This window comes from Amblyraja radiata, chromosome 1 (assembly GCF_010909765.2).
Source record: "Amblyraja radiata isolate CabotCenter1 chromosome 1, sAmbRad1.1.pri, whole genome shotgun sequence".
NCBI classification, from domain to species: Eukaryota; Metazoa; Chordata; class Chondrichthyes; order Rajiformes; family Rajidae; genus Amblyraja; species Amblyraja radiata.
In genome coordinates this window covers 61,519,792-61,547,069 of record NC_045956.1, presented here as the reverse complement: position 1 = coordinate 61,547,069, position 27,278 = coordinate 61,519,792, and the positions used below count along the sequence as shown (strand labels likewise).

General features: G+C 45.1%; 1 protein-coding gene across 1 annotated transcript in view; it reads left to right on the top strand.

Annotated features, from left to right (window-relative positions):
* Positions 1–1,215: 1,215 nt before the first annotated feature.
* stpg2 (sperm tail PG-rich repeat containing 2) overlaps positions 1,216–27,278 on the top strand; it is a 104,985-nt gene continuing 78,922 nt past the window's right edge. The window contains exons 1-4 of the mRNA XM_033030237.1: positions 1,216–1,566; positions 7,840–7,946; positions 18,833–18,982; positions 24,845–24,994. Coding sequence (XP_032886128.1) covers positions 1,443–1,566; positions 7,840–7,946; positions 18,833–18,982; positions 24,845–24,994 — 531 coding nt within the window. The 5' untranslated portion in view covers positions 1,216–1,442. The remainder of the gene's footprint in view (positions 1,567–7,839; positions 7,947–18,832; positions 18,983–24,844; positions 24,995–27,278) is intronic.

The following is a 27,278-nucleotide window of genomic DNA, read 5'->3' as shown; positions in this document are numbered from 1 at the left end:
CTCACGCCAGAGCATCCCAGAGGAGCAGCGGTAGAGCTGTTGCCTTACCCGGGTTTGATCCTGACTACAGAGCTTGTACATTCTCCCTGTGAGCGCGTGGGTGCTCTGGTTTCCTCCTACACTCCAAAGACGTATAGGTTTGTAGGTTAATTGGCTTCTGCAAATTGTCCCAAGTGTGTCGGATTATGCCAAAGTGTTAATGTATGGGGATCACTGGTTGCCGCAGACTCGGTGGCCAAAGGGCCTGTTTCCGCTCTAAACTAAAGTCTAAAGCCAATAAACCTACAAAACCTTTAGAACGTCTTTGGAATATGAGAGCACCAGGAGAAGCACCTACATGGTCACAGGGAGAACGTACAGACTCTACATTCAGCACCCGTAGTCAGGGCCAAACTCTTGCATATTGACTCAGTGGACTGTTCAGTACATTTCGTACTGACTGGGGATGGTGCTGTCTGACCAGGTATGGTGATAGTCAATTAAAAAAAAAAATTGTACCTTGGTATACGTGATAATAAAGAAACCATTGAACCATTCTCCAGAGATACTGCCTGACCCGCTGAGTTACATAGAAACATAGAAAAATTGTTGCAGGAGTAGGCCATTCAGCCCTTCGAGCCAGCACCGCCATTCAATATTGTCATGGCTGATCATCTAAAATCAGTAACCCGTTCCTGCTTTTTCCCCATATCCCTTGATTCCTTTAGCCCAAAGAGCTAAATCTAACTCAAATCTAAATCAAAGTACTCCAGTTTCTATCTACGGTATAAACCAGCATTTGCAGTTCTTTCCTACACATGGAGTGTGACACAAAGTGCTGGAGTAATTCCGCGGGTCAGGCAGCATCTCTGGAGAACATGGATAGGCGAAGTTTCGGGTCGGACCTTGTAGGAAGGAACTGCAGATGCTGGTTAATACACAAAAGAACACCCAAGTGCTGGGACAACTCAGCGGGTCAGGCAGCATCTCTGGAGAAAAAGCACGGGGTGACGTTTGGTGTAGGGAGCTGTCTTCAGACTGCTCCAGGGATGCATCTCCAGGGTCTTTGTGTGTGGCATTATTTGATGGCATTGCAAAACAAAGCAAAGCTTTGACTGAACCTTGGTACACGTGACAATAATAAAGCTAAGGCTGAGGCTCGCGTCGGTCTCCATGGCAGCGGCGACACAGTCAGGCGGATACAATCTAACAATGCGGTGAGGGGGATACAGACAGGGAGGCGGATACATCACATTGATACATTCACTCAGGGGCAAGGCAAGGCAAGGCAGCCGGCACCGTACCATCAGTTGCCCTGACTAGACGAGAGAGACTTCTCTCTCACTACTTTCGCTGACTGGAATTGCGTGTAAACTTCGCGGCCGCTCCTCTTGCCCCTCCCGGGGTGTTTTATCGACCCCCTTCCTCTCCCTTCAGCACCATCTCTCACCCCCCGGGCAAAGATGTACGACCGAGCCCCGCGGGACACCATCTTCGCCTCGGCGCTCGGCAGCACCGGGCCGACAGTCGGGCCCGCCTCGTACAACGCCGGCCGCAGCAGGGCGCAGTGTGGCGGCACGGATGGAGGTGAGCCGCCTTTCCCCGTCTCTCTTACTCACTCACAATCTCCCCCTGACACTCTCTCATACATTCTCTTACACACTCATTCAGTCTGAAGAAGGATCCCAACCCCAAACGTCGCCCGTCCATTCCCCCTCCACAGATGCTGCCTGATCCTCTGAGTTCCTCCAGCACTTTGTATTCTGGGGCAAGCCTAAAGTTAAAGAAACAAGAAACTGCAGACTTAAACAAGAAACTGCAGACTTTCTATCCAGGGACACTGCCTGACCCACTGAGTTACTCCAGTACTTTGTATTCTGGGGCAAGCCTAAAGTTAAAGAAACAAGAAACTGCAGACTTTCTATCCATGTTCTCCAGGGATGCTGCCTGACCCACTGAGTTACTCCAGTACTTTGTCTTTTTGTGTAAACCAACATCTGCAGTTCCAAGTTTCGACAAGAAACTGCAGCTACTGGTTTACAAAAAAATGAATGTATTTCCATTGTTAGGCTTGGTCCTTTGCTTCAAACATTCATCCAGTTGTGTATTAGTTTGTTTTGTTTATTGTGTACAAAACTGGTTTCTTCTTCCTGACAACAATGTTATATTGAGACAGGAGTTACTTACCAACTAAGTACAAATAGTTATAATTTAAATGAAAACAAAACACAAAGTGCTGGAGTAACTCAGTGGGTCAGGCAGCATCTCTGGAGAAGTTGGACAGGTGATGTTTTGGGTTGACACCCTTCTTCAGACCGATATGGGGGTGGGGGGCAGGGAGAGAGCAGGAAGGGACGAGGGGGCAGGATGAAGCCTGCTGAGTGATAGGTGGATACAGGTGAGGGGGGATTTGATTGGTAGATGGTTGGGCAAAGGGCCAGATATGAAAAGGTAAATGGGGGTGAGATAAGGATAGAAGATGTGTGAATTGTGGAGCTGGTGGAAGGAATGTAGGTGACTAATTGATCATAGCGGGTATTTTGTTTTGGGGATGCGTATTACAATGGACAGGGGCCTTCTGTTGTGCTGAAGCAAAGCAAGAATTTCATTGTCCTATCTGGGACACATGACAATTAACTCTCTTGAATCTTGAATCTTGAATGTGGGTGTAGTTTGTGGGAGGGTTGCACTAGGGACTTGGGACTTTGTTTTGTTTTATACTATATTGGATTTTTTATTAATTCAACTTTTTTTTATTATGTAATCTATTGAGTTTGACTGTGTTTATAAACCTATTGTGCTGCTGCTGTGAATAAGAATTTTGTTGTTCCGTTTCGGTCTATGGCAATAAAACACTCTTGACTCCACTCTTCACTCTATGAACTATCTTTGTTTGCACTTTGTTGATTTTTGCACTAGTTATACAGTTATTAATTTATTGAATTTTTGATGATATTTGTCTCTCTTATTGGATTTACAGATATGTTACGCTGCCACAAGTAAGAATTTCATTGTTCCATTGTCGGTACCTATGACAATTAAACACTCTTCACACTTTCAGCATCTGCAGTCTTGTGTCTCCTGGCACTCCATCTGCTGGATGAACTGCTATTGCTGCATTCCCACAGGAGGTGTTGAAGCAAGGAACTACAGTTGCTGGTTTATAAAATAAAGACACAAATTGCTGGAAAAAACTCAATGGGTCAGGCAGCATCTCTGGAGAATATGGATAGGTGACGTTCGGGCTGGAATCCTTCTTCAGACTGATTGTAGGAGGGGAGAAAGAAAGCTGGAAGAGAGGAAAGGCAGTACAGAGTGTGACAAAGCTTTGTTACCTGCCAGGATTTGTCCTACCCTCCACTATTCCAGCTTTCTAACCCCCCCCCCACCCCCCCCCCCACAGTCTGAAAAAGGGTCCCGACTCAAAATGTCACCTCCCCATATTCTCCAGGGATGTTGTCTGACCCACTGAGTTATTCCGGCACTTTGTCTTTTTCTCCCATAAAAGGTTTTTCACTGAAATTCATCTCGTTTACCATCTGAGTTATGCACTGTCTCTGAATTCCAGGGTAGTTAAGTGTAGTGACCAGGGATTAAGTTCTAGGCATGCATATGCACAGAGGAGCTTGTAGATTGGTTTATGCATGCAACCAATCATATATAGGTTAGCATCACTAACCCCGCCTTACTGTATCATTTATATTAACACCTACTTCCTATGCTACGCAGTTCGGTAGCAGACAGGAGGCAGTGACTACTAACATGCTGTTAAGTCTGTATGTGGATTAAAGATGATCTTAAGTTACGTGTTGTGTAGATGTCATATTTACATGGTGTCAAGTTTGGGTTAACCCACTTCTCCTGTTTATCGTTTTTTTATTTCCTTTTATCAAGTTTTTATTTTCACTTTTTGCGATGGCTTTTTCCTGCCAAAAGCCTGCACAGCTTATCTTTGATTCGGATATCGGTGAGCGCTGGACTACTTTTGAAATGGATTACAGACACTACATGAACATCGTGCATCGAAATGAACCAGATGCTGTCAAAGCCTCCCTTCTACTTAACCTCGCTGGCCAAGATGCCATGAAACGATTCAGGACTTTCCGATATGCCCCAGCGACCCTGGGTGCCAACAATCAGGTAGTTACGCCCGAGGAATCTGCTGACGACCCTAATGTCTTGTTACGCAAATTTAGTGAGATTTCTGACCTGCCCTCTAACCACATTTTGGAAAGGTCAATATTTTTTACTCGGAGACAGTTGCCAGACGAACCTGTCGAAAGCTTCATCTCAGATTTAAAATATATGGCCCAGAGGTGCCGATTCTAAACATGACTGACCAGTTAACAAGAGACATTCTGGTGACAGGGATGAATGATCAAAAGCTGAGGTCTGAGCTCCTGTGCAAACAAACTACGGAGCCTAGCCGAACATACTGCCACCGACGCCACCCTCCAAATACTCTCACCAATGATCAAAAGGGGATGGCTAGACAGGCGCTCTAGCGTATCAACAGAGGCGCAGCCGTTCTTCCTAGTCCGCGATGAACTGGTCATACAGGATGGTGTCATAGTCAAGGGCCACAAAGTCATGATCCCCTCATCATTGCATGATAAATACTGCAATGAGGCGCACAGCGGTCACCCGGGAGTCGATGCTACACTGACCCACGCGCAGAACCTGTTCTACTGGCCTGGGATGGCCAAATACATACGGGATCGTATATCCTCTTGCCCCACCTGCAACAGTCTTGCACCACACCAGCAGAGGCAGCCCCTACTGCAACAACCTCCACCAGCCCTGGCCTGGACGTCGGTGGCGGCAGACATCTTCGAGTGGCGCAGTAATCACTACCTCTTCCTCACCGACTCAGTTTCAAACTGGTTTGAACTCGACCTCCTAACCTCCATAACATCTGAGATGGTCAACCGAAAATTAAATAAACACTTCTTCACATTCGGCTCACCCGTCCGTTTGCAGACCGACAACGGAAGACAGTTTACCAGCCATGAGTTCAAGCTCTTTGTCAACCGATGGAATTTCCATCATGTCACAAGCAGCCCTGAGTACCCACAGTGTAACAGATTTGCCGAACGGGCTGTCAGAAGCACTAAACAACTGATGGAGCAATCGCACCTGGCCAATTCAGACTTTACCTTGATCTCCTGAACCTCAGAAATATTACCAGAGACGGGACCCTGGGATCACCAGCCCAGCAACTGATGTCCAGGACAACAAGACCTCCGATTCCGATTGCTCAGCAGAAGCTGATACCTCAAGTGCTGAAGCCTGCTTCAATCCAAAAGCGTATTCAGGAGAAACACGATATTCAGAAACGGTCGCATGACAAATCATGCAAACCCCTCCTGCCTCTACTGCCGGGACAGGTTGTTCGTTAGCAAACTACCAGGGGACATTCCCATCTGGCTACTGTTGTCGGCACAGCTGACGCACCTCGATCTTACCTTGTGGACTATGAGGGGACAGTCTACCGCAGAAGTCGTCAACATCTGCTTGCTGTGCGAGAACCCCGTCCGCCGCCGGAAGGACCCTATGCTCCACCGCTTCAGTTCCAGCCGTTCGCTGCCGAACCTTCTACCGATCCCCGCATGCCCCACACTCCTCGCATGTCCCATACTCCTCCACGAGCAGCGGCCGTGGCTAACCGCGGGATTACCCCTCCTGCACACTTCCCCTTTCGGCCACCACAAGCCTCTCCCACGGCTTTTCCGCTTCCGGGTTCGCCCCCTCCCTCTAATCTTTCCGGTGAAGGAGGGGAGGGCTTGGTCTGTACGCGTTCGGGCCGCATTAGTAGACCGCCTGATAGATATGGAGAATTTGTTTAACTGTAATGGCATGGGTGCTCACTATACTCACTCTTTAAGGGGGAAGGATGTAGATTGGTTTATGCATGCAACCAATCATATATAGGTTAGCATCACTAACCCCGCCTTACTGTATCATTTATATTAACACCTACTTCCTATGCTACGCAGTTCGGTAGCAGACAGGAGGCAGTGACTACTAAAATGCTGTTAAGTCTGTATGTGGATTAAAGATGATCTTAAGTTACGTGTTGTGTAGATGTCATATTTACCCAGCTGTTCCCAATGCCAAAGATGTGCAGGTTTGTAGTTTCATTAGCTTCTTTAAATTGTCCCTAGTGTGTAGGATAGAACTAGTGTATGTGTATTGGTCAGCATGGACTTAGAGGGCCTGTTTCCACCCTGTATCTCCAAAACTAACTAGCAAAGCAATTAAGGGTGAACCAGTTGGTCTTATGCTTTTGGACCTTTGAAAGGCCTTTGTTAAATTGCCACACAAGAGGTTATTAACATAAAGTAACTAGTCTTGTGAATAATACACTGGTCTGTACTGAGTATTTGTCAAAAGACACAGTGTAGAGTTTATCAAAGGGAATCATGGATGGGACCAGGTCCACATCTGTGATGTGGAGAAAGGGACAAAGCATTGGCAGCTAGAATTCAGCAGACATAGCTGCCTGCAGGAGTGTTGGATTCCAAATGTACCCTTAAAGATAAGGATAAAGATGTTGCATGCTCTGTTCATTTACGTGAATGCGTCCCTCCACCTTAGGCATGTCCCCAACAACTCTCACCAACCTCGACAGATGTCCTGTAGAAAACATTTTATCAGGATAGATGGTTTAGGAACAGCTCCATCCAAGATCGCAAGAAATTGCAAAGTGTTGTGGACGTAGCTCAGACCAACACACAAACCAAACTTTCTTCCATTGACTGTGCGGCACGGTGGTGCAACGGTAGAGTTGCTGCATAAAGCCCTTGTCCCACTTTCACAACTTAATTGGCGACCTCTGCTGAGTTTGCCCTTGACTCATACTCGCAGCATGGTCACCACGAGGTCGTAGGAGGTCTTCCTCATGCTCGTGAGTGGTCTCCGCGTACTCGTGGCCTCAAGTAGGCGTTTTTTCCAGCCTGATAAAAAATGTCCACGAGTTGGCATGGAAAAAATGGATACTTTTTACTTGTAGGTAGGTCGTAGTAGGTCGTGATGGTCGTAGGTAATCGTAGATAGTCGTATGTAGTCGTATGTAGTCGTAGGTCAGTAACTGGACCGTATAAAAAAAATGCAAACATGACATAATTTTATCCTGTGATCATTTTCCACTCGTAGCTAGTCGTAGTTGGTCTTAGGTGTGGAAGACTGAGGTCGAGGGGGGTCGTAGACATAGTCGTAGGAGGTCGTAGACATAGTCATAGGAGGTCATAGACATAGTCATAGGAGGTCATAGACATAGTCGTAGGAGGTCTTTTACTTCGGTGAGTCAACACGACCTTGACATTTTTACAACTCGTCTAGGGTCTTCTAAACTCGTGGATTAGGTCGTCCAAGTGGGACAGGCCCTTTACAGCACCAGAGACCCGGGTTCAACCCTAACTATGGGTGCTTGTCTGTATGGAGTTTACGTTCTCCCGTGACCTGTGTGGGTTTTCTCTGGAATCTCCGATTTCCTCCCACACTCCAAAGACATACAAATTTGTCAGTTAATTAGCTTTTATGAAATTGTAAATTGTCCCTAGTGTGTCGGAGAGTGCTAGTGTACGGGGATTGCTGGTCGGCGCGGAAGGGCCTGTTTTCACACTGTCTCTCTAAAGTAAAATAAGGCCCATGCAGACAGCATCCGAGGTCAGGATCGAACCCTGGTTCCTGACACTGTAAGGCAGCAACTCTACCGCTGGGCCACTGTGCTGCCCTTTCTTTGATGTTTTTGCGAATCTTAAGCAGGAAAGAGTGCAGCACTATGAAAAACATGGATCCCAAAGTAGCTAGTTTACAGGGTAAGAGAAGAATGACCAAGGTTGTTTTCTTTCATTACAGATGGATATGCTCCCTTTCTGTCTTTGACAAACCGCGAATCTGTGTTGGTTACTCCGGGAACTCTCCTGGCACCAGGTCCACAGCACTATGACGTTAACCCCATGCAGGTAAGATATAGTCACTGCCAGTCTGTGCAGCAAAGATAAGCCTGCCTCATAACTTCCAAGTTCTTCCAAGTATTTCCAAGCAAATGCACAACAACTCCTATCCGTGTTACGCCAGACTGCAGAGAAGATTTATGAGGATGTTGCCAGGATATGAGTGGCTGAGCTTTAAAGGGCTTTCTCACGGTGCGACCTGAAGCAAGACTTAACAAGAGTTTAACATCGTGGGAACCTTCTGCGATAGCAGTACGGCATTCGTGGACCACTGAGGACCTCCGTGGCGCTAACGGCAGGTAGTCGTGTAACTTTGTAAGGTCGGGAGAAAATTCAAAATTTTTTGAATTTCTCCAAGAGTGACTTGAGCAGCGTTGCAACATTGTATGAACGCAGATGCCAGTGCGATATCCGTGCGATATCCGTAATGACTCTTGCGGGTACCGTGGGAACTCCTGCGAACGGTAAACCCGGAAGCTTGACAGAAGGGACATAAGGTGAGTAAAAAAGGTGGTCTCAATATCGCCAATGGACCATGTGTCCATCGAGGACGTCCCACCTGATTGTCATTGTTTGAGAATCTTTTTCACAGTAAAAAGACTTGCAGAGATGCCTCTCAGAAAAGCGCAAAGAAAGGGGTCAAAGAAAGTCAGAAAGTTTTTAGCCATGCAGGTAAATGAGGAGGAGACTCAGCAAGAGAGACAGGTGGAGAGGCAAGAGGAGATGCCAGAGATACCACTGCCTGTGGGCTCCTTGGAGCAGGGAGAGGGTGATCCTTTACTCTTGTGCATTTTTTTTTTTCTGTTGGTGGCTCCACATTTTATTATATCCTGAAGTGTGATAAAGCTTTTACCTCAGCATTTTGATTGTCATTGCTTGTTTACCTCACTGCTAAATAAATTTATTTTTTACTATCAGCTTGATGTCTGCAAATCGTCATTAATACATCACTACAAGATGAATGTCTCTAATGTTATAATCCCTCTCATGCTGAAACACAAAATACCTTAATGGAGGTGATATAATCACATTTTCACTCATTTACATTTTTGATTGTGCAGGACCCTGAAATGTTCAGCTATTTAAACGTGTTCTTCACCTCTTGGTAGAAAATGAAATAAGACAATCAGCACGGTAAATGTGATACAAAGTCTTTATTCCTATTTGACAATATAAGAAGACGAATTCTGTCACATATTGAGAGGAGATGCATCACACAAAACATTTGTCTGTAAAAGGGCCTCGCAAACACGAAATACAACAAATGAGGCACGCGAGATTATTTAAAACACATTATATCCATCAACCTCCGCTACAAGTGTGAACTCAGGCATTTAAAGGGACAATGCAATGTTCTAAACGGCAGGTTTTGCGGACGAACATCTTATAGGAAGCACTTTTCAGAGGACAACACTAGGAAGTCAGCTTATAACATGCAGTAGTGTTCCTGTGGTCGGCTACCCATCAATATAGCTGTCCTGCCACGGCACACTCCCCAATTGTGAATTGTAGTAAGCGCAGAGATGGTCTCTTTGCTCTTTCACACTGGATGTGCCCGAGTTACCTTTCAAACGCTGCAGTGAGACCATTTTCAACTTGTTCGCACCACTTCTCCAAGCACCTAGTGTTACTTCCCCTGTGTCACTGTCCACTATGTCACCGTCCTGGATGGATGTTGCTGATCCAGCAGCTGCACCTCTCATTCGGATCAGGTTGTGCAGAACACATGCTGCATATACTATACTCTCCACATTCTTGGGCCTCTGCTCCATTGTCTTGAGCAAGCATCTAAATCTGTTTGCCAAGATGCCAAAATAATTTTCTACTACCCTCCTGGCCCTTGACAGCCTGTAATTGAAGATCCTCTGTTCCCTAGTTAGATTCCTCTGTGGATATGGCTTCATAATCCAGGGCCGTAGTGCAAAGGCTTCATCAGCAACCATCGCATATGGGATGTCCGGGCTGTCTTCTCCTGACAGAGGTTCTGGATCAGGCATGCCTGCTGTTCCACCTTCCATTTTCTTTCCAAGCCAGGTTTCTTTCCAAATCCGGCCATCACCAACACTTCCAGGTGTGCCCACATCCACATACAGGAAGTTGTAGTTATAATCAACCACCGCCATGAGTACAATTGAGTGGAATTTCTTGTAATTGAAATAATTTGAGCCACCTCCGGGTGGTTTACGAATTGCCACATGCTTGCCATCCAAAGCCCCACATGTGTGAGCAAAGTTCCACCTGTTTTCAAACCCCAGTGCAACTCTCTTCCACGCATCTGGTGTACTGGGGCATTCCATCACTTCAGCTGAATAAAATTGGATGATCGCCTCACAGGTTTCTCGGACAATACCACAGATGCTGTTGGTGGCGACAAGAAAGTTGTAAGACAGACTTTTATAAGAATCGCCTGAGGCCAAGTAGCGGAGGGTGATTGCTATGCGCAACCCTGGTTCCAGTGCCTTTCTCATTACAGTGTCAGTCTTCTTCAGCAGAGGTCCCAAATTATTCTTTAACTCATTAAAGAGCTCGGGTGAAATTCTGACAAAGTTTTTGAATGCACTTTTATCCTCTTCGCACAGCACATTAAGCAGTTGCTCATATTGTCCAAATTGAGGTCTCCGTTGAAACATGGGCTTAACCCAGTGAGACTTCCTCTTAATTCTCTTTTTAATTAATCTCACCCTTCTGCCTTCACGCAAGCGTTTTCGATGCACATGTTGCGCTAATGCATACAGCGCGTCAATGAAAATAACAACCAGCCTGTACTCGAACCAACTTTGTATAGGCATGTCTGCAAATGAGCCAATTCTACGAACGGAGGATATTTATATAGTGTGTGAAAAAAAGTGACATCATTTGTGCCACGTGATTAACTACACTACAGTCCACGATGTTCATTCACGATTAACGGGAAAGATCGGGAGACGGACAAGTCACTCGCACAAATGACAGAATTGCCGAGTACCGTGGGAACTCTTTATCTACCCCCCGTTATATCGTGCGGAACTCGTGCTGGACCACGACCACTTCACTCTTGTGACATCTTGCCTCAGGTCGCACCGTGAGAACCGGCCATTAGGGAAAGGTTGGGCAGGCTAGGACTCAATTCCTTAGAGTGCAGGAGAATGTTGGGTGATCTTACAGAGCTGCACTTTAGTTTTTTACTCAGAGTAGTGGAATCATGAACCAGAGGACATAGGTTTAAAGTGAGAGCAGAAAGATTGAACAGGAATCTGAGGGGCAACATTTTCACACAGGGTGGTGAGTATAGGAAACAGTCTGCCAGAGGAGGTAGTTGAGGTAGGTACTATAACAACATTTAAAATATATTTGGACAGTTACAAGGATAGGAACAGTTTAGAGGGTTATAGGCCAAACTTGACCAGGTGGGACTAGTGTAAACAAGGCATCTTGGTCGGCGTGGGCAAGTTGGGCCAAAGGCCCTTTTTTCATGCTGTATGACTCAATGACAGACTTATGACTTCTTTGTGCACGTTAGATGGAGTTCCTAAATGCATGCCATGTATATATTTGGTCATTAAACTCAATAAGTTGATTCAATACTGAAATGCAATTTCGGCATTAAAAAAATATTGAAATTTTATTGCATTTTAATAACATAACTGCCCATGGATTATTAATGTTGAACATTTCCCTGAAAATAATCACCAAGATTATAAAGAATTGTAAATTGCATAGCTCAATGATAAATTTTCATTGCTTGTTTATAAGTGTATTTTATGTGGAAATGTTCAAGGATCTAGTTATCTTCAAGGTTTTATTTCATTAGAATTATATTATTCATATCCATCAACACTCTGGGTGATTTTTGTACCTCAACTCATCAGTTCAAGTCCATCTCATTAAGTTATGATGATGATTTAAAGAGGTTTTTGTAAATGCGAAACCGGCATTAGTACGTGACCCTGAACACTGCTGGGATTGGCCTTAAATATCAGCTAATTAAAGAACATAATCAGTCTGATGAATGATCCTGATCAAAAACATCGCCTGCCCTTACTCTCCACAGATGCTGCCTGACCGCTGCGTTCCTCCAGCATTTTGTGTTTTCCTCAAGATTCCAGCATCTGCAGTTCCTGGTGTCTATGGATAGAAATCTGACACACCAACCTGGACAGACTTGCAAGTGAAGGCCCTCAGATACAGACTCGTATGGAACAGAAGCAGGCTGTTCTGACCAAGATACAACATACATTTATTTGTCACATGTACCTATTGGTACAGTGAAATGTGTGGTCACCATACAGCCATACGAATAAAAAAGAACACAACACATGATAGACTCCAACATAAAACATTCCCACACAGCAGAATCAAAGTTTCCCACTGTGAGGGAAGGCACAAAAAGTTCAGATAATTAACTATCCATCTACACTAACGTACATACAAGGGACTGCAGATGCTGGTTTACAAAGAAAGACAAAGTACTGGAGTAACTCAGCGAGTCAGGCAGCATCTCTGGAGAACGTGAATAGTGATTGTAGCAAAGTTATAGTCATACAGCATGGAACCAGGCCCATCGGCCCATCTTTCCCACCACTGACCATCATGCCTCATCCACACTCGTCCCACCTCCCTGCGTTTGTCCCATATCCCTCTAAACCTGTCCTATCCATGTACCTGTCTAAATGTTTCTTAAATGTTGTGATAGCACCTGCCTCAACTACCTCCTCCGGCAGCTCGTTCCATACACCCATCACCTTTGTGTAAAATGGTTATCCCTCAAATTCCTAGAAAATCTTTCCTCCCTCATCTTAAACATATGTCCTCTGGTCTTGATTCTGGGCAAGTGACTGCGTTTACCCGATCTATTCCACTCATGATTTTATACAGCTCAATTTGATCACTCCTTATCCTCCAGCGCTCCAAGGTATAGCATCCTAGCTTGTTCAACCTCTCCCTATAGCTCAGTCCCTCGAGTCCTGGCAACATCCTCGTAAATCTTCTCTGCGTTCATTCTGGCTTAACAACATCTTTCCTATAATGTGGAGTCCAAAACTGAACACAATACTCTAAATGTGGCCTCACCAACATCTTGAGATAACTGCAACATGACCCCCCAACCTCTACACTCAATACTCTGACTGATGAAGGCCAATGTGCCAAAATACCTTTTGACCACCTTATCTACCTGTGACCTCACTTTGAAGGAACTATGTGCCTGCATTCCTAAGTTCCTCTACTGTACAACACTCCTCAGGGCCCTATTACCATTCACTGTGTAGGTCCTTCCCATGATAGACCTACTCTAACACATGTTATCGTAAGGGGGGAGGAAGCTGGAAGAGAGGTGGGGGCAGGATAAAGCCTGATATGTGACTGATATGTAGGTACAGGTGAGGAGGAAGAGGGGTGTTGATTGATATGTAGTGATTGGACAAAGACCCGAGATAAAAAAACAAAAGGCTGTGAGATAAGGAGAGATGAGACGAGAAATGAGAAGCCAGAGGAGCGATTATAGATGGAAGGGGATTGAGGATTCCACTTGGGTAGTTTACAACCCAGTGGTATGAACAATAAATTCTCTTGTTTTGGGTAACTAACCAACAAACACAAACCCTCTTTTTGCACTCCTCTTCCCTGTGCCCTTTGCCCGGATGCACACCCATTTCTCTCACAGTCCCATCCCCTCTCCTCTACCACCCCCCTCCTCCCAGTCCCTTCCACCTATCACTTGTCCCACCCCCTCTACATCTCTTCCAGCTTTCTCTCCGCTATGACAATCAGTCTGACGAAGGGTCTCGACCCGAAACGTCAGCCATCTATGTTCTCCAGCGATGCTGCCTGATCAGCTGAATTGCTCCAGCATTTTGTGTATTTCTTTTAATACCCAGTAATCCCATTTTGCAGCACTTTGTCCATGGCCTACGATGACTTGGCTATTCAAGTGCTGATCCAGATAATTCTAAGTGTTGTTTTTTGAGTAATTCACTTGACCAGTAAATACGTTCTGACTGGTGCTGTGCCTGGCTCATTAATAAAAAAAGAAATGAAAGTAGAAAATACTGGAAACACTGGCACCAAAGCTAGGTGACTGCTTGCTGTTCCCAGAAGTGGATCATTTATTACAATCGGCCCACTCTTGTAAATCTTTTATTACAACAGCAGCATTTCTTGCTCCAACTATGCTCCCTAAACATTATTCCCTTTATCCTGTGTCTGTACACTGTGGACGGCTTGATTGTAATCATTTATAGTCTTTCTGCTTACTGGCTAGTACGCAATAAAAAAGTTGTTCATTGTACCTTGGTACATGTGACAATAATAAACTAAACTAAATGAGCTAAACTAAACCTATGTCCTCGAGTTCCTGAGTCCCCTACTCTGAGAGAATTTCCCAGATCTATTCCTCTCATCATCTTATACACCTCTATAAGATCACCCCTCATGATTCAAGGAGGAAATGTCAAAGACGGCGTTAGATACATAGATACGTAGACAATAGGTGCAGGAGTAGGCCATTTGGCCCTTCGAGCCAGCACCGCCATTCAATGTGATCATAGCTGATCATCCACAATCAGTACCCAGTTCCTGCCTTCCTCCCATACCCCTTGATTCCGCTAGCCCTAAGAGCTATATCTAACTCTCTTTTGAATGCAGAGGATTGGGCCCTTCGGCCCACAATATTCGTGCCAAACATGATGCCAAGTTAATCTGATCTCATCAGCCTGTACATGATCCATATCCCTCCATTCCCTGAACCACCATGCACCTAACTAAAAGTCTCTTAAACGGCACTATCATATCTGCCTCCATCATCACCCCTGGCAGTGCGCTCCAGACCACTCTCTGTGTAAAAACCTGCCCTGCATATCTCCACTAAACTGTTTCCCTCTCACTTTACAGCTGTGTTGGACATTTCCACCTTGTGAAAAAAAAGGTTCTGACTGTCTACCCTATCTATGCCTCCCAATTTTGTACACTTTTACCAAGTCTCCCCTCAACCTCTGATGTTCCAGAGAAAACAATTCCCTTACTTAGCCTGTATCTGTACACTGTGGACGGCCTGAATCATTTATAGTCTTTCTGGTTATTAAATAGCAAGCAAAAAAAAAGCTTTTCACTGTACCTCAGTACACATGGTTATAATAAACTGTATATGTGGACAGAGAAACAACACATCAGGTTTCATGGATCTCTTTGATGAATCTGGAAAAGTGAGAAACCGTGTTAATTTTAAGTAGCAGAGATGGATAGGACAAAGGGAATACCTTGGATAGAGTGAGACAGGGAGGCCTCAGTAACGACTAGAGCTAATGTGCACACACACACACACACACACACACACACACACACACACACACACACACACACACACACACACACACACACACACACACACACACACACACAGCTGTCCTATCCTTTTAATAACTTTATCTTCTATCCTACTTCTGATGCGGCAGAGAAAACAAATCAAATATGTCCAATCTCTCCTTATTGCTAAAACCATCTAATCCAAGTAGGCCAACCTCTTCTGCACCCTCTCCAAAGCCTCCACATCCTTCCTGTAATGGGGCGACCAGAACTGCACATGATAAATCTGTTGCATAGCTCTGATGAGAGCAATTATAAAATGGCTATTTTTCACAGTTCAAACGAGGAGGAGCTCATCCAACTACGCATACAAAACATTTCCAGATTTTTTTTGCAGGATTTATATGCCTTTCAATTCCATGCATCTTCAAACCCATCCACCCTCAGAATGAGAAGCATAAAACAAATAACAGTTTTTAAAATATGACATTGAGCAGGGTAATGGTCCCATTTAGCAATTTATCTGCATTTTAAAATTTTTATAGTTTGGTATATAGGTGAATTAAATCAAATCTTGGCTATTATGCCTCTAGTTTGTAGTCTGAGATCCATTAGTGACAATGCAGACTGACATAAATTGTAGTCATCACAGTTTTTAAGTGTCTAACTAGTTGAAATCCATCATATATTCTTTAAGATGATCAGCAATTTTCTTGCACATTAACTGGCTTATTATTAGAAAACAACATTCTTGCAAAATGTGCAGAAAAATGTTGATTTAATCTGCTGATTAATTGGTATTTCCTCTCTCACCAATTTGCAGAGCAATGAAACTCGACAAACCACGACCTCCAACAACTTCTTACAGATAACGATTAGGTGTTTTTTTTGGCAATCAAAAGATTACATTTTCAAAAGGATTGTTGCTCATAGGAAAAGACCTGCCTCGCTCTGGCTACTTTAGTTTAGTATAGAGATACAGCATGGAAACAGGCCCACCATTAATGCCAATCATTGATCACCCGTTCACACTGGTTCTGTGTTATCCCACTTTCTCATCCACTCCCTACACACTAAACTTGGCAATTTACAGACCAATTAGCCTACAAACCCACACTTCTTTGGGGTGTGGGTGGAAACCGGAGCACCTGGAGAAAACCCACGGAGTCATAGGGGAATGTGCAAACTTCACACAGACAGCAGCCGAGGTCAGGATAGAACCAAGGTCGCTCGCGCTGTGAGGCAGTGGCTCTACCAGCCGTGCCACTGTGCCACCCATTATTTTAGCTACTTTTCCTTGCCTTCAAATATTCCTTTATAAAGTTATCATTGCAGCTTCCCCCAGCCCACAGACTGTGTGTTGCAGATCACCTCAGGCTGAGCAATATTAAATGATATTTCCCAGCTCACTCTGTCTTGTTGGATCATCCTGAGGAATTTTGGAAGAGCTGATTTATTTAGGTTTTGTTTTGACACTGTTGTCTTCGTGGATGAGAAGCCGCTAGTAAAGACGGCAAAGACTTTATTCCTTTGAGTGCCGGAGACTAAGGTGTGATCCTGTAGTGGTGAATGATATCAATAGGGGAATTAGGGAATGCAGGGTGACTTGGACAAGTTGGGGGAGTGAGCAGATGCAGTTTAATGTGGATAAATGTGAGGTTATCCACATTGGTGGCAAAAATAGGAAGGCTGATTGTTATCTAAATTGTGTCAAGTTAGGAAAAGGGCAAGTACAACGGGATCTGGGGGTCCTTGTTCATCAGTCTATGAAAGTAAGCATGCAGGTACAGCAGGCAGTGAAGAAAACGAATGGCATGTTGGCCTTCATAACAAGAGGAGTTGAGTATAGGAGCAAAGAGGTCCTTCTGCAGTTGTACAGAGCCCTAGTGAAACCACACCTCTGGAGTATTGTGTACATTTTTGGTCTCCAAATTTGAGGAAGGACATTCTTGCTATTGAGGGAGTGCAGCGTAGGTTCACAAGGTTAATTCGTGGGATGGCGGGACTGTCATATGCTGAGAGAATGGAGCGGCTGGGCTTGTTTTCTCTGGAATTTAGAAGGATGAGAGGGATCTTATTGAAACATATAAGATTATTAAGGGTTTGGCCATACTAGAGGCAGAAAACATGTTCCCCATGTTGGGGGAGTCCAGAACTAGGGGCCACAGTTTAAGAATAAGAGGTAAGCTATTTAGAATGTAGACGAGGAAACACATTTTCACACAGAGAGTTGTGAGTCTGTGGAATTCTCTGCATCAGAGGGCGGTGGAGGCCGGTTCTCTGGATACTTTCAAGAGAGAGCTAGATAGGGCTCTTAAAGATAACGGAGTCATGGGATATGGGGAGAAGGCAGGAACGGGGTACTGATTGTGGATGATCAGCCATGATCACTTTGTATGGAGGTGCTGGCTCGATGGGCCTAATGGCCTACTCTGCACCTATTGTCTATTAATTGATAGGGATAATGTACAGACTTTTACCGAGGGTAAGGGAATAAAGGACCAAAGGTCATAGGTTTAACGGCTGCGGACGGTTTGACTGCCCCGACCGCGGGAGAATAAAGATGAAGGAGATTGGACTTTATGGCCTTCCATCACAGTGAGGAACGTGGGGTATCTGCTGTGATGGATGTTTATGTTAACTTTTATGTTGTTGCTTTTTTTCTAGTATTGCTGTATGGTCATTTGAATTTAATTGTACCTTAATTGGTACATGTGACAATAAACTGACCTTGACCTTGACCTTGAAGTGAGAGGGGAAAGATGCAGCCTCACAGAATTACAGTAACAAAGAAAATGCAGGTTTTAAAAAAAAGTTCAAGGAACCGCAACTAGGTAGGTTGGAAGATCGGGACTAAACCCTAACTCATGGGAGGACCACTCAGTAGTTTGATAGCAGTGGGGAAGAAACTATTCTTCAGTCTTATGCTTTCAAGCTTCTGTATCTACTGCCCAACGGGAGAGGGGAAAAGAGGGGAATGTGTGTGTTTTTTGATTACATTGGCTGCTTTCCTGAGCTGAGTGAAGTGTTGATGGAGGTTGCTAATGGCCAAGGAATGCATGGTGCAACAACTGATCATGGTAATCGGAGTCAAGTCTGCAATAATTTGCAATTGATGTCGTGAATCTGGTAATGGGAGGTGAATCTGTGGAATTCATTGCCACAGATGGCTGTGGAGGTCAAGACACTGGGTATTTTTAAAGCACAGATTGATAGGCTCCTTATTACTAAGGGTGTCAAATGTTACGGGGGGGAGGCAGGAGAATAGGGTTCAGAGGGAAAGATAGATCAGCCATGATTGAATGGTGGAGTAGGTTCGATGGGCCAAATGGCCTAATTCTGCTCTTATGTTTAGAGGGATAGGGGCCAAATGCAGGCAGGTGGGACTGGTGTAGTTGGGACATGTTGGTTGGTGTGGAAAGGTTGGGCCAAAGGGCCTGAATCCATGCTGTATGACTCCATGCTCATGACTCCATGACCTTAACAAGGTCACCCCCCCTCCCCCCCCAACCTATCCAACCTCTCTCTATAACTCAAGACCGAAGGGCCTGTTTCCATGCTGTACGACTATGACTCGTATCTTATAGTCTCGTAATTCTCCATGTTGTGAATTTCAGGAACACATCAGAGGAGGGCAGAGCATGAAGAACAGGGAGATCCGGTTCAAACAGGCTGGATCAGACCTACCAGGACCTGGTTACTATGACGCCTATCCAATGAAACTTGTTGACGTAGCGAACAAAGCACCTAAGCCACAGTGCACACCGGTAAGCTCTTACCCCTTTCCTTTGCTGCTCTGAATCACCATACCTGCCCAACAGTCAGAACGGCAGTGTGTAAACAATGTTGATGCTATTTCATGTTCATGTCACAGGAGCAGAAGTAGGCCATTCGCCCCATCAAGTCTACTCTGCCATTCGATCATGGCTGATCTACCTTTCCCTCTCAACCACATTATCCTGCCTTCTCCCCATAACCATTGACACTCTTACTAATCAAGAACCTGTCAATGCTCAATGATTTTGCATCCACTGCCGTCGGTGGCAATGAATTCCACAGATTCACCACCCTCTGACTAAAGAAAATCCTCCTCATCTCCATTCTAATTTCTGTACAACGATGGCCTAAATCTCAACTTGCAATGGGGGTGGGTTCATCTAAAATAATCAGGTGAACATTGACCCTGCTGAAGATAGACACAACATGCTGGAGTAGCTCAGTGGGTCAGGCAGTATCTCTGGAGAAAAGGAATAGGTGACGTATCAGATCGAGATCCTTCATCAGACTTTTATTTTTACAACCTCCGCTAGGCGGAGGAGAATGTCCGTATTGGGAAATTGGCTGGTTCTGCGGCTGAGGAAGGAACGGACGGCTTGAAGGCGTTCCTGGTGGGTGATGTAGGTGTGGAGTGACTGAATGTCCACTGTAAAGATGAGGGAGTGGCGGCCTGGAAAACGGAAGCCATTAACAATACGAAGGGCGTGTGATGCGTTTTGGATATAGGTCGGGAGGGATTGGACCAGGTGGGGGGAAAGGATGGAGCCAAGGTTCAGTGAGTCAAGAGCAGACAGACACAATGGGTCTGCCAGAGGAGTTGTGGATTGACCCTGCTGTGTTAACCAGTGGGTTCGCTACAGGGATGACCTTACGGCAGCGTTTACAATAGAACATGAGTCTGAAGAAGTCTGGAGGGCTGTTATATTAAAGAATATGACAATATGAACATTTAATAATTTTAAATTCTAATTAGGTGTATAATTTAAAGCATGTTATGAGTAATGTGCTATGTTGAAACATGGAACTGCAGGCGCTGATTTACAAAAAAACAAACAAAGTGCTGGAGTAACTAAGGAGCATCTCTGTAGACATGACAATAGGGTTGGGACGACTCGTTTGGCTGAAGAAGGGTCCCAACCTGAAACGTCACCTATCCATGTTCTTCAGAGATGCTGCCTGGCCCGCTGAGTTACTTCAGCATTTTGTGTCTTTTATTTTACAATACACAATTCTCGTTTATTCAACATGGATGTGAGACGTTTCGAGTCGGGACCCTTCTTTATGCGTCTGAAGAAGGGCCTTGGGCCGAAGCGTCACTTATCCGTGTTCTTCAGAGATGTGTCTGACCCACTAAGTTACTCCAGCAATTTTTGTCTTTCCTTGGTGAACTAGCATCTTTAGTTGCTTGTTTCTGCTTCTTCGTTCGACAGTGTTTATTGAGCCACAAAACAGCAGGGTCCTCTTTAAAGCCGCATCTATTTTAATACAGAATCTATTTTACCGCTGTGAAGTACATGCTGTTATAAAGTTTATTATTGTCACGTACCAATGTATAGTGAAATGCTTCGTTTTGCATGCTATGCTATCCAATCAAATCAGATAATCCTACACATAAATACAAACAAACCATGTACAAGTACAATAGGTACTATTGTAAGGGGAAGGTACAGAGTGCCTGAAGTCATGGTCAGGGTCCAGGGTCTCGAGTTCCAAGTGTTTTCTCGTCATATGTCCTAAACAGACCAAGAACGGAACTCACTATCAAAACATGGAGGGGATGGGGGACACAATTTTTGCCGGCCGCGCGCGCATGCACACACTCGCACACGCGCGCGTGACTTCTGAGGCTCAATCCAGCTCAACTGCCTGTCTCACCGGGTTAACTAACAGCCCTGTCTGGACTGACGGGATACTGGCGCTGCTTCTCCGCGCTGGCCATATTTCCCGCAAGCCCAGGCAGGTTAACCTGGCGGGGATGTCGCCCACCTCTCAAAACATGGGGGGGATGTGTCCCCTCTGGCCCCCCCGGGTTTTCCGCCCCTGAAACAGACCAATGAAAGCAACACAACAGAATATGTAAGAGGAGACAATAGACACTAGACAATAGGTGCAGGAGCAGGCCATTTGGCCCTTCGAGTCAGCACTGCCATTCAATGTGATCATGGGTCATCATCCCCAATCAGTACCCCGTTCCTGCCTTCTCCCCATATCCCCTGACTCTTCTATTTTTAAGAGCCCTATCTAGCCCTCTCTTGAAAGCATCCAGAGAACCTGCCTCCGCCGCCCTCTGAGGCAGTGACTCACAACTGTCTGTGCGAAAAAGTGTTTCCTCATCTCCGTTCTAAATGGCTTGCCTCTTATTCTTAAACTTAAAAGTAGGGAGAAGGAGGAATGACATGGGTGACTTTCCCACCCTGGTCATTCCTCCTTCTCCCAACTCTTATCCGGCAGAAGGTACAGGAACATGAAAGTAATTCCTCTATTTCCTCAGGATATGAGGGAGTTTGTCATATTTCCAATGAAACTTACAAACATCTGCACCATAGAAAGCATTCTGTTGGCTTGTATCACAGCTTGGTTTGGCAACCGCTTTTTAGTTTAGTTTATTGTCACATGTACTGATGTACGGTGAAAAGCTTTTGCTGCATGCTATCCAGTCAGAGGAAACACAATACATGATTACAATCGTGGCATTTACAGTGTATAGATCCATGATAAGGGAATCAAATTTAGTGCAAGGTAATGCCAGCAAATTCCGATCAAGGATAGTCCGAGGGGCACCAATGAGGTAGGCAGCAGTTCAGGATTGCTCTCTGGTTGTGGCAGGATGATTTAGTTGCTTGATAACAGCTGGGATTCGGGAAGAAACTGTCCCTGAATCTGGATGTGTGCTTTTTCACACTTCTTTAACTTTTGCCTGATGGAAGAGGGGAGAAGAGGGAGAGGGCTAGGGTGCGACTCGTCCTTGATTATGCAGCTGGCCTTGCCGAAGCAGTGTGATGTATAAATGGAGTCAATGGAAAGGAGGTTGGATTGTGTGATGGTCTGGGCTGAGTCCACCATTCGCTGCAATTTCTTGACGTCTTGGATGGAGCTGTTCCCAAACTAAGCTGTGATGCATCCCGATAAAATGCTTTCTATGTTGTACCTGTAGAAGTTGGTGAGCGTTGTAGGGAACATGCCGAACTTCCTCAGCCTTGGTTGGTATGCTTTTATGGTCATTGCTTCAATATGGGTGATCCAGGAGAAGTTGTTGGTGATATTGACTCCTAGAATCCATCGGGTGGCGCCACCGCAGTGGCTGCCTCACCAGCAGCTCGTCAGTCCTTTCATCTTTTTTGTTATTTTTAGTGCGTCTAAATGTATGTTTTAATATTTCTTCCTGAAGTTACCAGTGGCAGAAGTACACTGGCGGGTCATTGCCTGTAGAGGGAGTTGCCGAGCTTTGACCCCAAGGACTGGAGAACCGGGAAGGAGGGTGGAAAGAGTCGGCGATGGTGGAGGCTGCGGGAGGCCCAGGGACACAAGGGCTAAAGGTGGCCAGGCGAGGATAGGGACGATGGTTTGCTGGACGGTCAAGATGGAGTGTCGGCTGGAGGCCCTGCAGACGTCTGGGGCTCGCCTGGATCGTGCACCGCTCTGGAAGACCAATCGCCCGGACTGGACTGGACTTTGAAAATGATGGCAAAACCTGCCGTCTCTTGTACACTGTCTCAGTGGACAGTTTCTGTGCACTTTGTACTTAATCAGGGATTGTGCTTGGGTATGGTAATACTTTACTGAACTGTATGCAACACAAGACATTCACTGTATCTCTGAGCATGTGATAATAAAGAAACGTTGAACCATTGAACAGTTGAAGCTTCCTGAAGTCACAGATAAAGACTGAAGGGCTGTCCCACTTGGGTGACATTTTCGGCGACAGCCTGAAACGAGGTTGTCGTGACGTGCAGGTGATGTGCGGTGTCTCCCTGTCACTCCTGGATTTTGGAATGTTCAAAATCCGGAGGCGACATCTGGGTGTCTCATCGTGTCGTGCGCCCTGTCACATGCTGACGCCCCGTTAGGGACCACTGTAAAATATTCTTCCTTCATTGCATAGATATCAAACATTAATATTATTAAAATGAATACAATAAAATCATTTGTGCAAATGAAAAGATGTCTGAGTCGTTCAGTTTTATTTACAAATGTATTGGTCCGCTTCCAGATCCAATCACCGTCTCTAACTTTTCACAGCGATGGATTCAGTGAGTCTCCTCTCCCCTCCACCGACCTCTTCCTAGATTCCACTAATAGTACTGCACAAAGGCCACATCATCTGTTTTAGTAACTTTGACTATGGGATAAGTGCAGACTTTGGGAACAACAACCCCCCTTCCCCCCCCCCCCCCCTCTCACCTGGCTTCAAAATGGGTGGTGGGTATTTAGACATTGGCCGGAGCAGGTGGATGACACTGGTACATTGACAACATTGTCTGTACCCAGTTGACAAGCCCGCTGCCTCTGGGGTTTTGGAGAGACCATTGGAAGAGAGATCTGCCTCTGGGACAACTCGTGGCCAACAGTTTAGTACCCATGAGGAGCAGGCAGAACATTGGGAGTCCAACCCCTGGGGCCCCTGTGTCACATTTAGTTCAGAGATACAGTGCCCTTCGGCCCATCGAGTGTGCACCGACCAGCGATCCCCCGCACACTATCCCACACACGTTTGGGACAATTTATACTTATACCAAGCATTATACTTATGGCTAGGGTTAGGGTTAGGGTTTGGGTTTCCTCCCGCACTCCAAAGGCGCACATGTTTGTATAAATTGTGCCCAGCATGTGTGGGATAATGTGCGGGGGATCGCTGGTCGCAGGCTGGGTCCGCTAATGGGGGGCGTTGGGGAAAGTGGGGTGGGGGGGGGGGGTTGGAGAATGGGAGAAGGGAGGGAGAGGGGGAGAAGGGGATGTGGGGGGGTGAGAAGGGGGAGAAGAGTGGAGCAGGGAGGAAGAGGGGGGAAGGGGGAAGAAGGGGGGAAGAGGGGAGGGAGGAGAGTGGAGAAGGATGGATGGGGTTGGGAGGGGGTTGGTTGGGAGAGGGAAGTTTAGTCTACACTCACTGAATCTATCGCTGTGAAAAGTTAGAGACGGTGATTGGATCTGGAAACAAACCAATACACCTGTAAATAAATCGACTCAGACATCTTTTCATTTGCACAATTGATTTTATTGTATTAATTTTAATATATTATTAATGTTTAAAATCCATGCATTGAAGGAAGAATATTTTACAGCCCATCTGTGGTCACGCAAACCGCCCTCCCTTCCATTGACTCCATTTACACTTTGCGCTGCCTCAATAAGGCCACCAACATAAGTCTGAAAACACACTCCTCCAGATTCAGCCTCATTTCTTCAGGTATTAAACCTTTACCAGGCAACTGAACCATCCTATCAGCAACTAGAGAGGGTTCCTGCTCCACTACCTACCTCGTTGGTAATCCTTGGAATATCTTTAATCGGACTTTACTGGACTTTATCTTGCTCTAAACATGTACACTGTGGGAGGCTTAATTGTAGTCATGTATGCTCTTTCCGCTGACTGGTTCATGTAACAAAAGCTTTTCACTGTACACGTGACAATAAATTTAACTATAATAATGGAGTAATGAAGTTCTACAGTGTTGAAATGAACTGCAGTTGCTGGTTTATACCAAAGATAGACACAAATGCTGGAGTAACTCATCGTGCCAGGCAACCTGTCTGGAAAGAATGAATAGGTGAAGTTTTGGGTCGAGACCCTTGTTCAGACTAATGGAGGTGCTGTCGGTGTAATTGGTGATGGCTCTCTTTTCTTTCCGCTACAGACGTTTGTGAGTCCTTCGGCAAGTGCCCCATCGATTCCCGCATCCAGCCAGTCCCATGGCTACGAGGAATCTATCAATGGCGCATTGTGCAGGCACCTACCTCCTTCCAGAGACACATCGCTCGGGCCAGCCTACTACAACCCACAATTTGTGAGTAACAGCCACAGCTCCGTAGAAATGTATGGAAATAATTAGACATTCATTTGTTTTGCTGAACTGCGATTGAACAAATACTTTCCTTGCTGAAGTGTGAATGGAAAAGCATTTAATATTTGGGGTGGCACAGTGGTACAGCTGCTAAAGCTGCTGCCTCACAGCCCCAGAGACGCGGGCTCGTTCCTGACCTTGGTTGTAGACTGCGTGGAGTTCGCAAGTTCTACCTGCGACTGAGTGGGTTGCCGCCAGGTGCTCCGGTTTCCTCCCACATCTCAAAGATGTGCGGGTTTGTAGGGTAATTGGCTCTCTGTAAATTGCCCCCAGTGTGTAGGGAGTGGATGAGAAAGTGGGGTAACGTAGAACTAGTGTGAACAGGTGATTGATGGTCGGCGTGGACTGGGTGTGCGAAAGGGCATTTTCCATGCTGTATTTTTCAATCTTTTAATCAATGACTGTAAAAGTGCAGAACACCTAACTAGGAAGTAATTATGGTTTTCCCATTACAGGAAGGATGTGGAGGCTTTGGAAAGGGTGCAGAGGAAGCTTCCCAGAATGGTGCCTGGATTAGGGGCATTAACCACAAGAAGAGCTTTGACAGGCTGGGATTGTTTTCTGTGGAATGCTGAAGGTTAAAGGGAGAGCTGATAGAAGTTTATAAAATCATGAGAGGTATAGATAAGATAGACAGTCAGAATCTATTTCTCAGGGAGGAATTGACAAAGACTAGCAGACATAGTTTTAAGATGAGAGGGACAAAACTTAAAGGAGATGTGCGGGCAAGGTTCTTTTACACAGAGTAGCAATGTTGCAAAATTTTGAGATTTTAAAAATCAAGTCTGTAATTTATCCCATCAGATAAAGCATAAAAAGAAGTTTAATTTGACACCTAATTCACTTTCATATCTTCAGTATTAAAAAAGTATGGCCATTTTCATATTCGGAAATTAGCATCTTGTTCCCTATTGCTTTTCCATTGACTTAACACAAAAGCTGTGATCAGAACAGTCAAAAGCCCATAACTTTCTTAAAAATTAAGAGAATTGAAAGAAAATTTCAGTTATTATAGATTGAAGCATTCTGAAACAAATATGAAGCAATCTTACTTAGTTGACTTGAAATTAAAGCATATAATTAGTTAGTTACCTAATTGTAGTTAATTACAAAATTCAATTACCAGATCTAAACATCTATCCATTTCGTAAGAATAGATTAACATTTTTAAATAGTCTAAGTGTCCAAATAACATTCACACAAGAATTCACAATATAACATAATTTTTAAATCTCATTGTCGTGGGTTTATAGGCCAAATGGAAGGAATTAAGTGTTTAATACCTGTAAATGAATGGCCATTTAAATCAGCTTGTGAGTGGGTTTTTCTGGAACGCTATCATTTGGAATGTTGCGGTTGCGGTGGATTTAAACCCGTATCGGCAGCAAATACACTGCCGGTTCGTTCGGGGAAAAAAAATCACCGTTTCGCTACTTAAAATGTGAATTAAATGCATCTTCAGAAACACTTTTATACATAAAAATAAACTACTTTCTTTTACCTGTCCCCTACGTAAAATCCGTCCCCGTTGTCGGCGTTGACGGCTTCAGAAGCTGATTTTAAAATCACTCCAGCGAATAACTTGTCGTGCGAATTAAAAAAAAACAAAAAAACGGCCGTCGGAACGATTCCTCAGCCAAAACCTGCACTCTGACAAAATATAATCCAGGACCAGGACCAGAAAACCGCGTTTTAACCCCGCCCTCCCCTTAAACGCGCCAAAATCGCGCACACGGCCAGTGGCAGAATTTCAGCGCCGCTGAAGGTAAGTATTGTAACATACCTACACAGAGTGGTGAGTGACCATAGACAATAGGTACAGGAGTAGGCCTTTGAGTCAGTGCCGCAATTCAATGTCCATAATCAGTACCCCATTCCTGCCTACTCCCCATATCCCCTAACTCCGCTATCTTTCAGAGCCCTATCTAGCTCTCTCTTGAAAGTATCCAGAGAACTGGCCTTCACCGCTCTCTGAGGCAGAAAATTCCACAGGCTCACAACTCTCTGTGTGAAGAAGTGTTTCCTCGTCTCCGTTCTAAAGGGCTTACCCCTTATTCTTAAACTGTGGCACCTGGTTCTGGACTCCCCAACATCGGGAACATGTTTCCTGTCTCTAGCGTGTACAAACCCTTATATGTATCAATAAGATATCCTCTCATCCTTCTAAACTCCAGAGTATACAAAACCAGCCGCTCCATTCTCTCAGCATATGACAGTCCCGCCATCC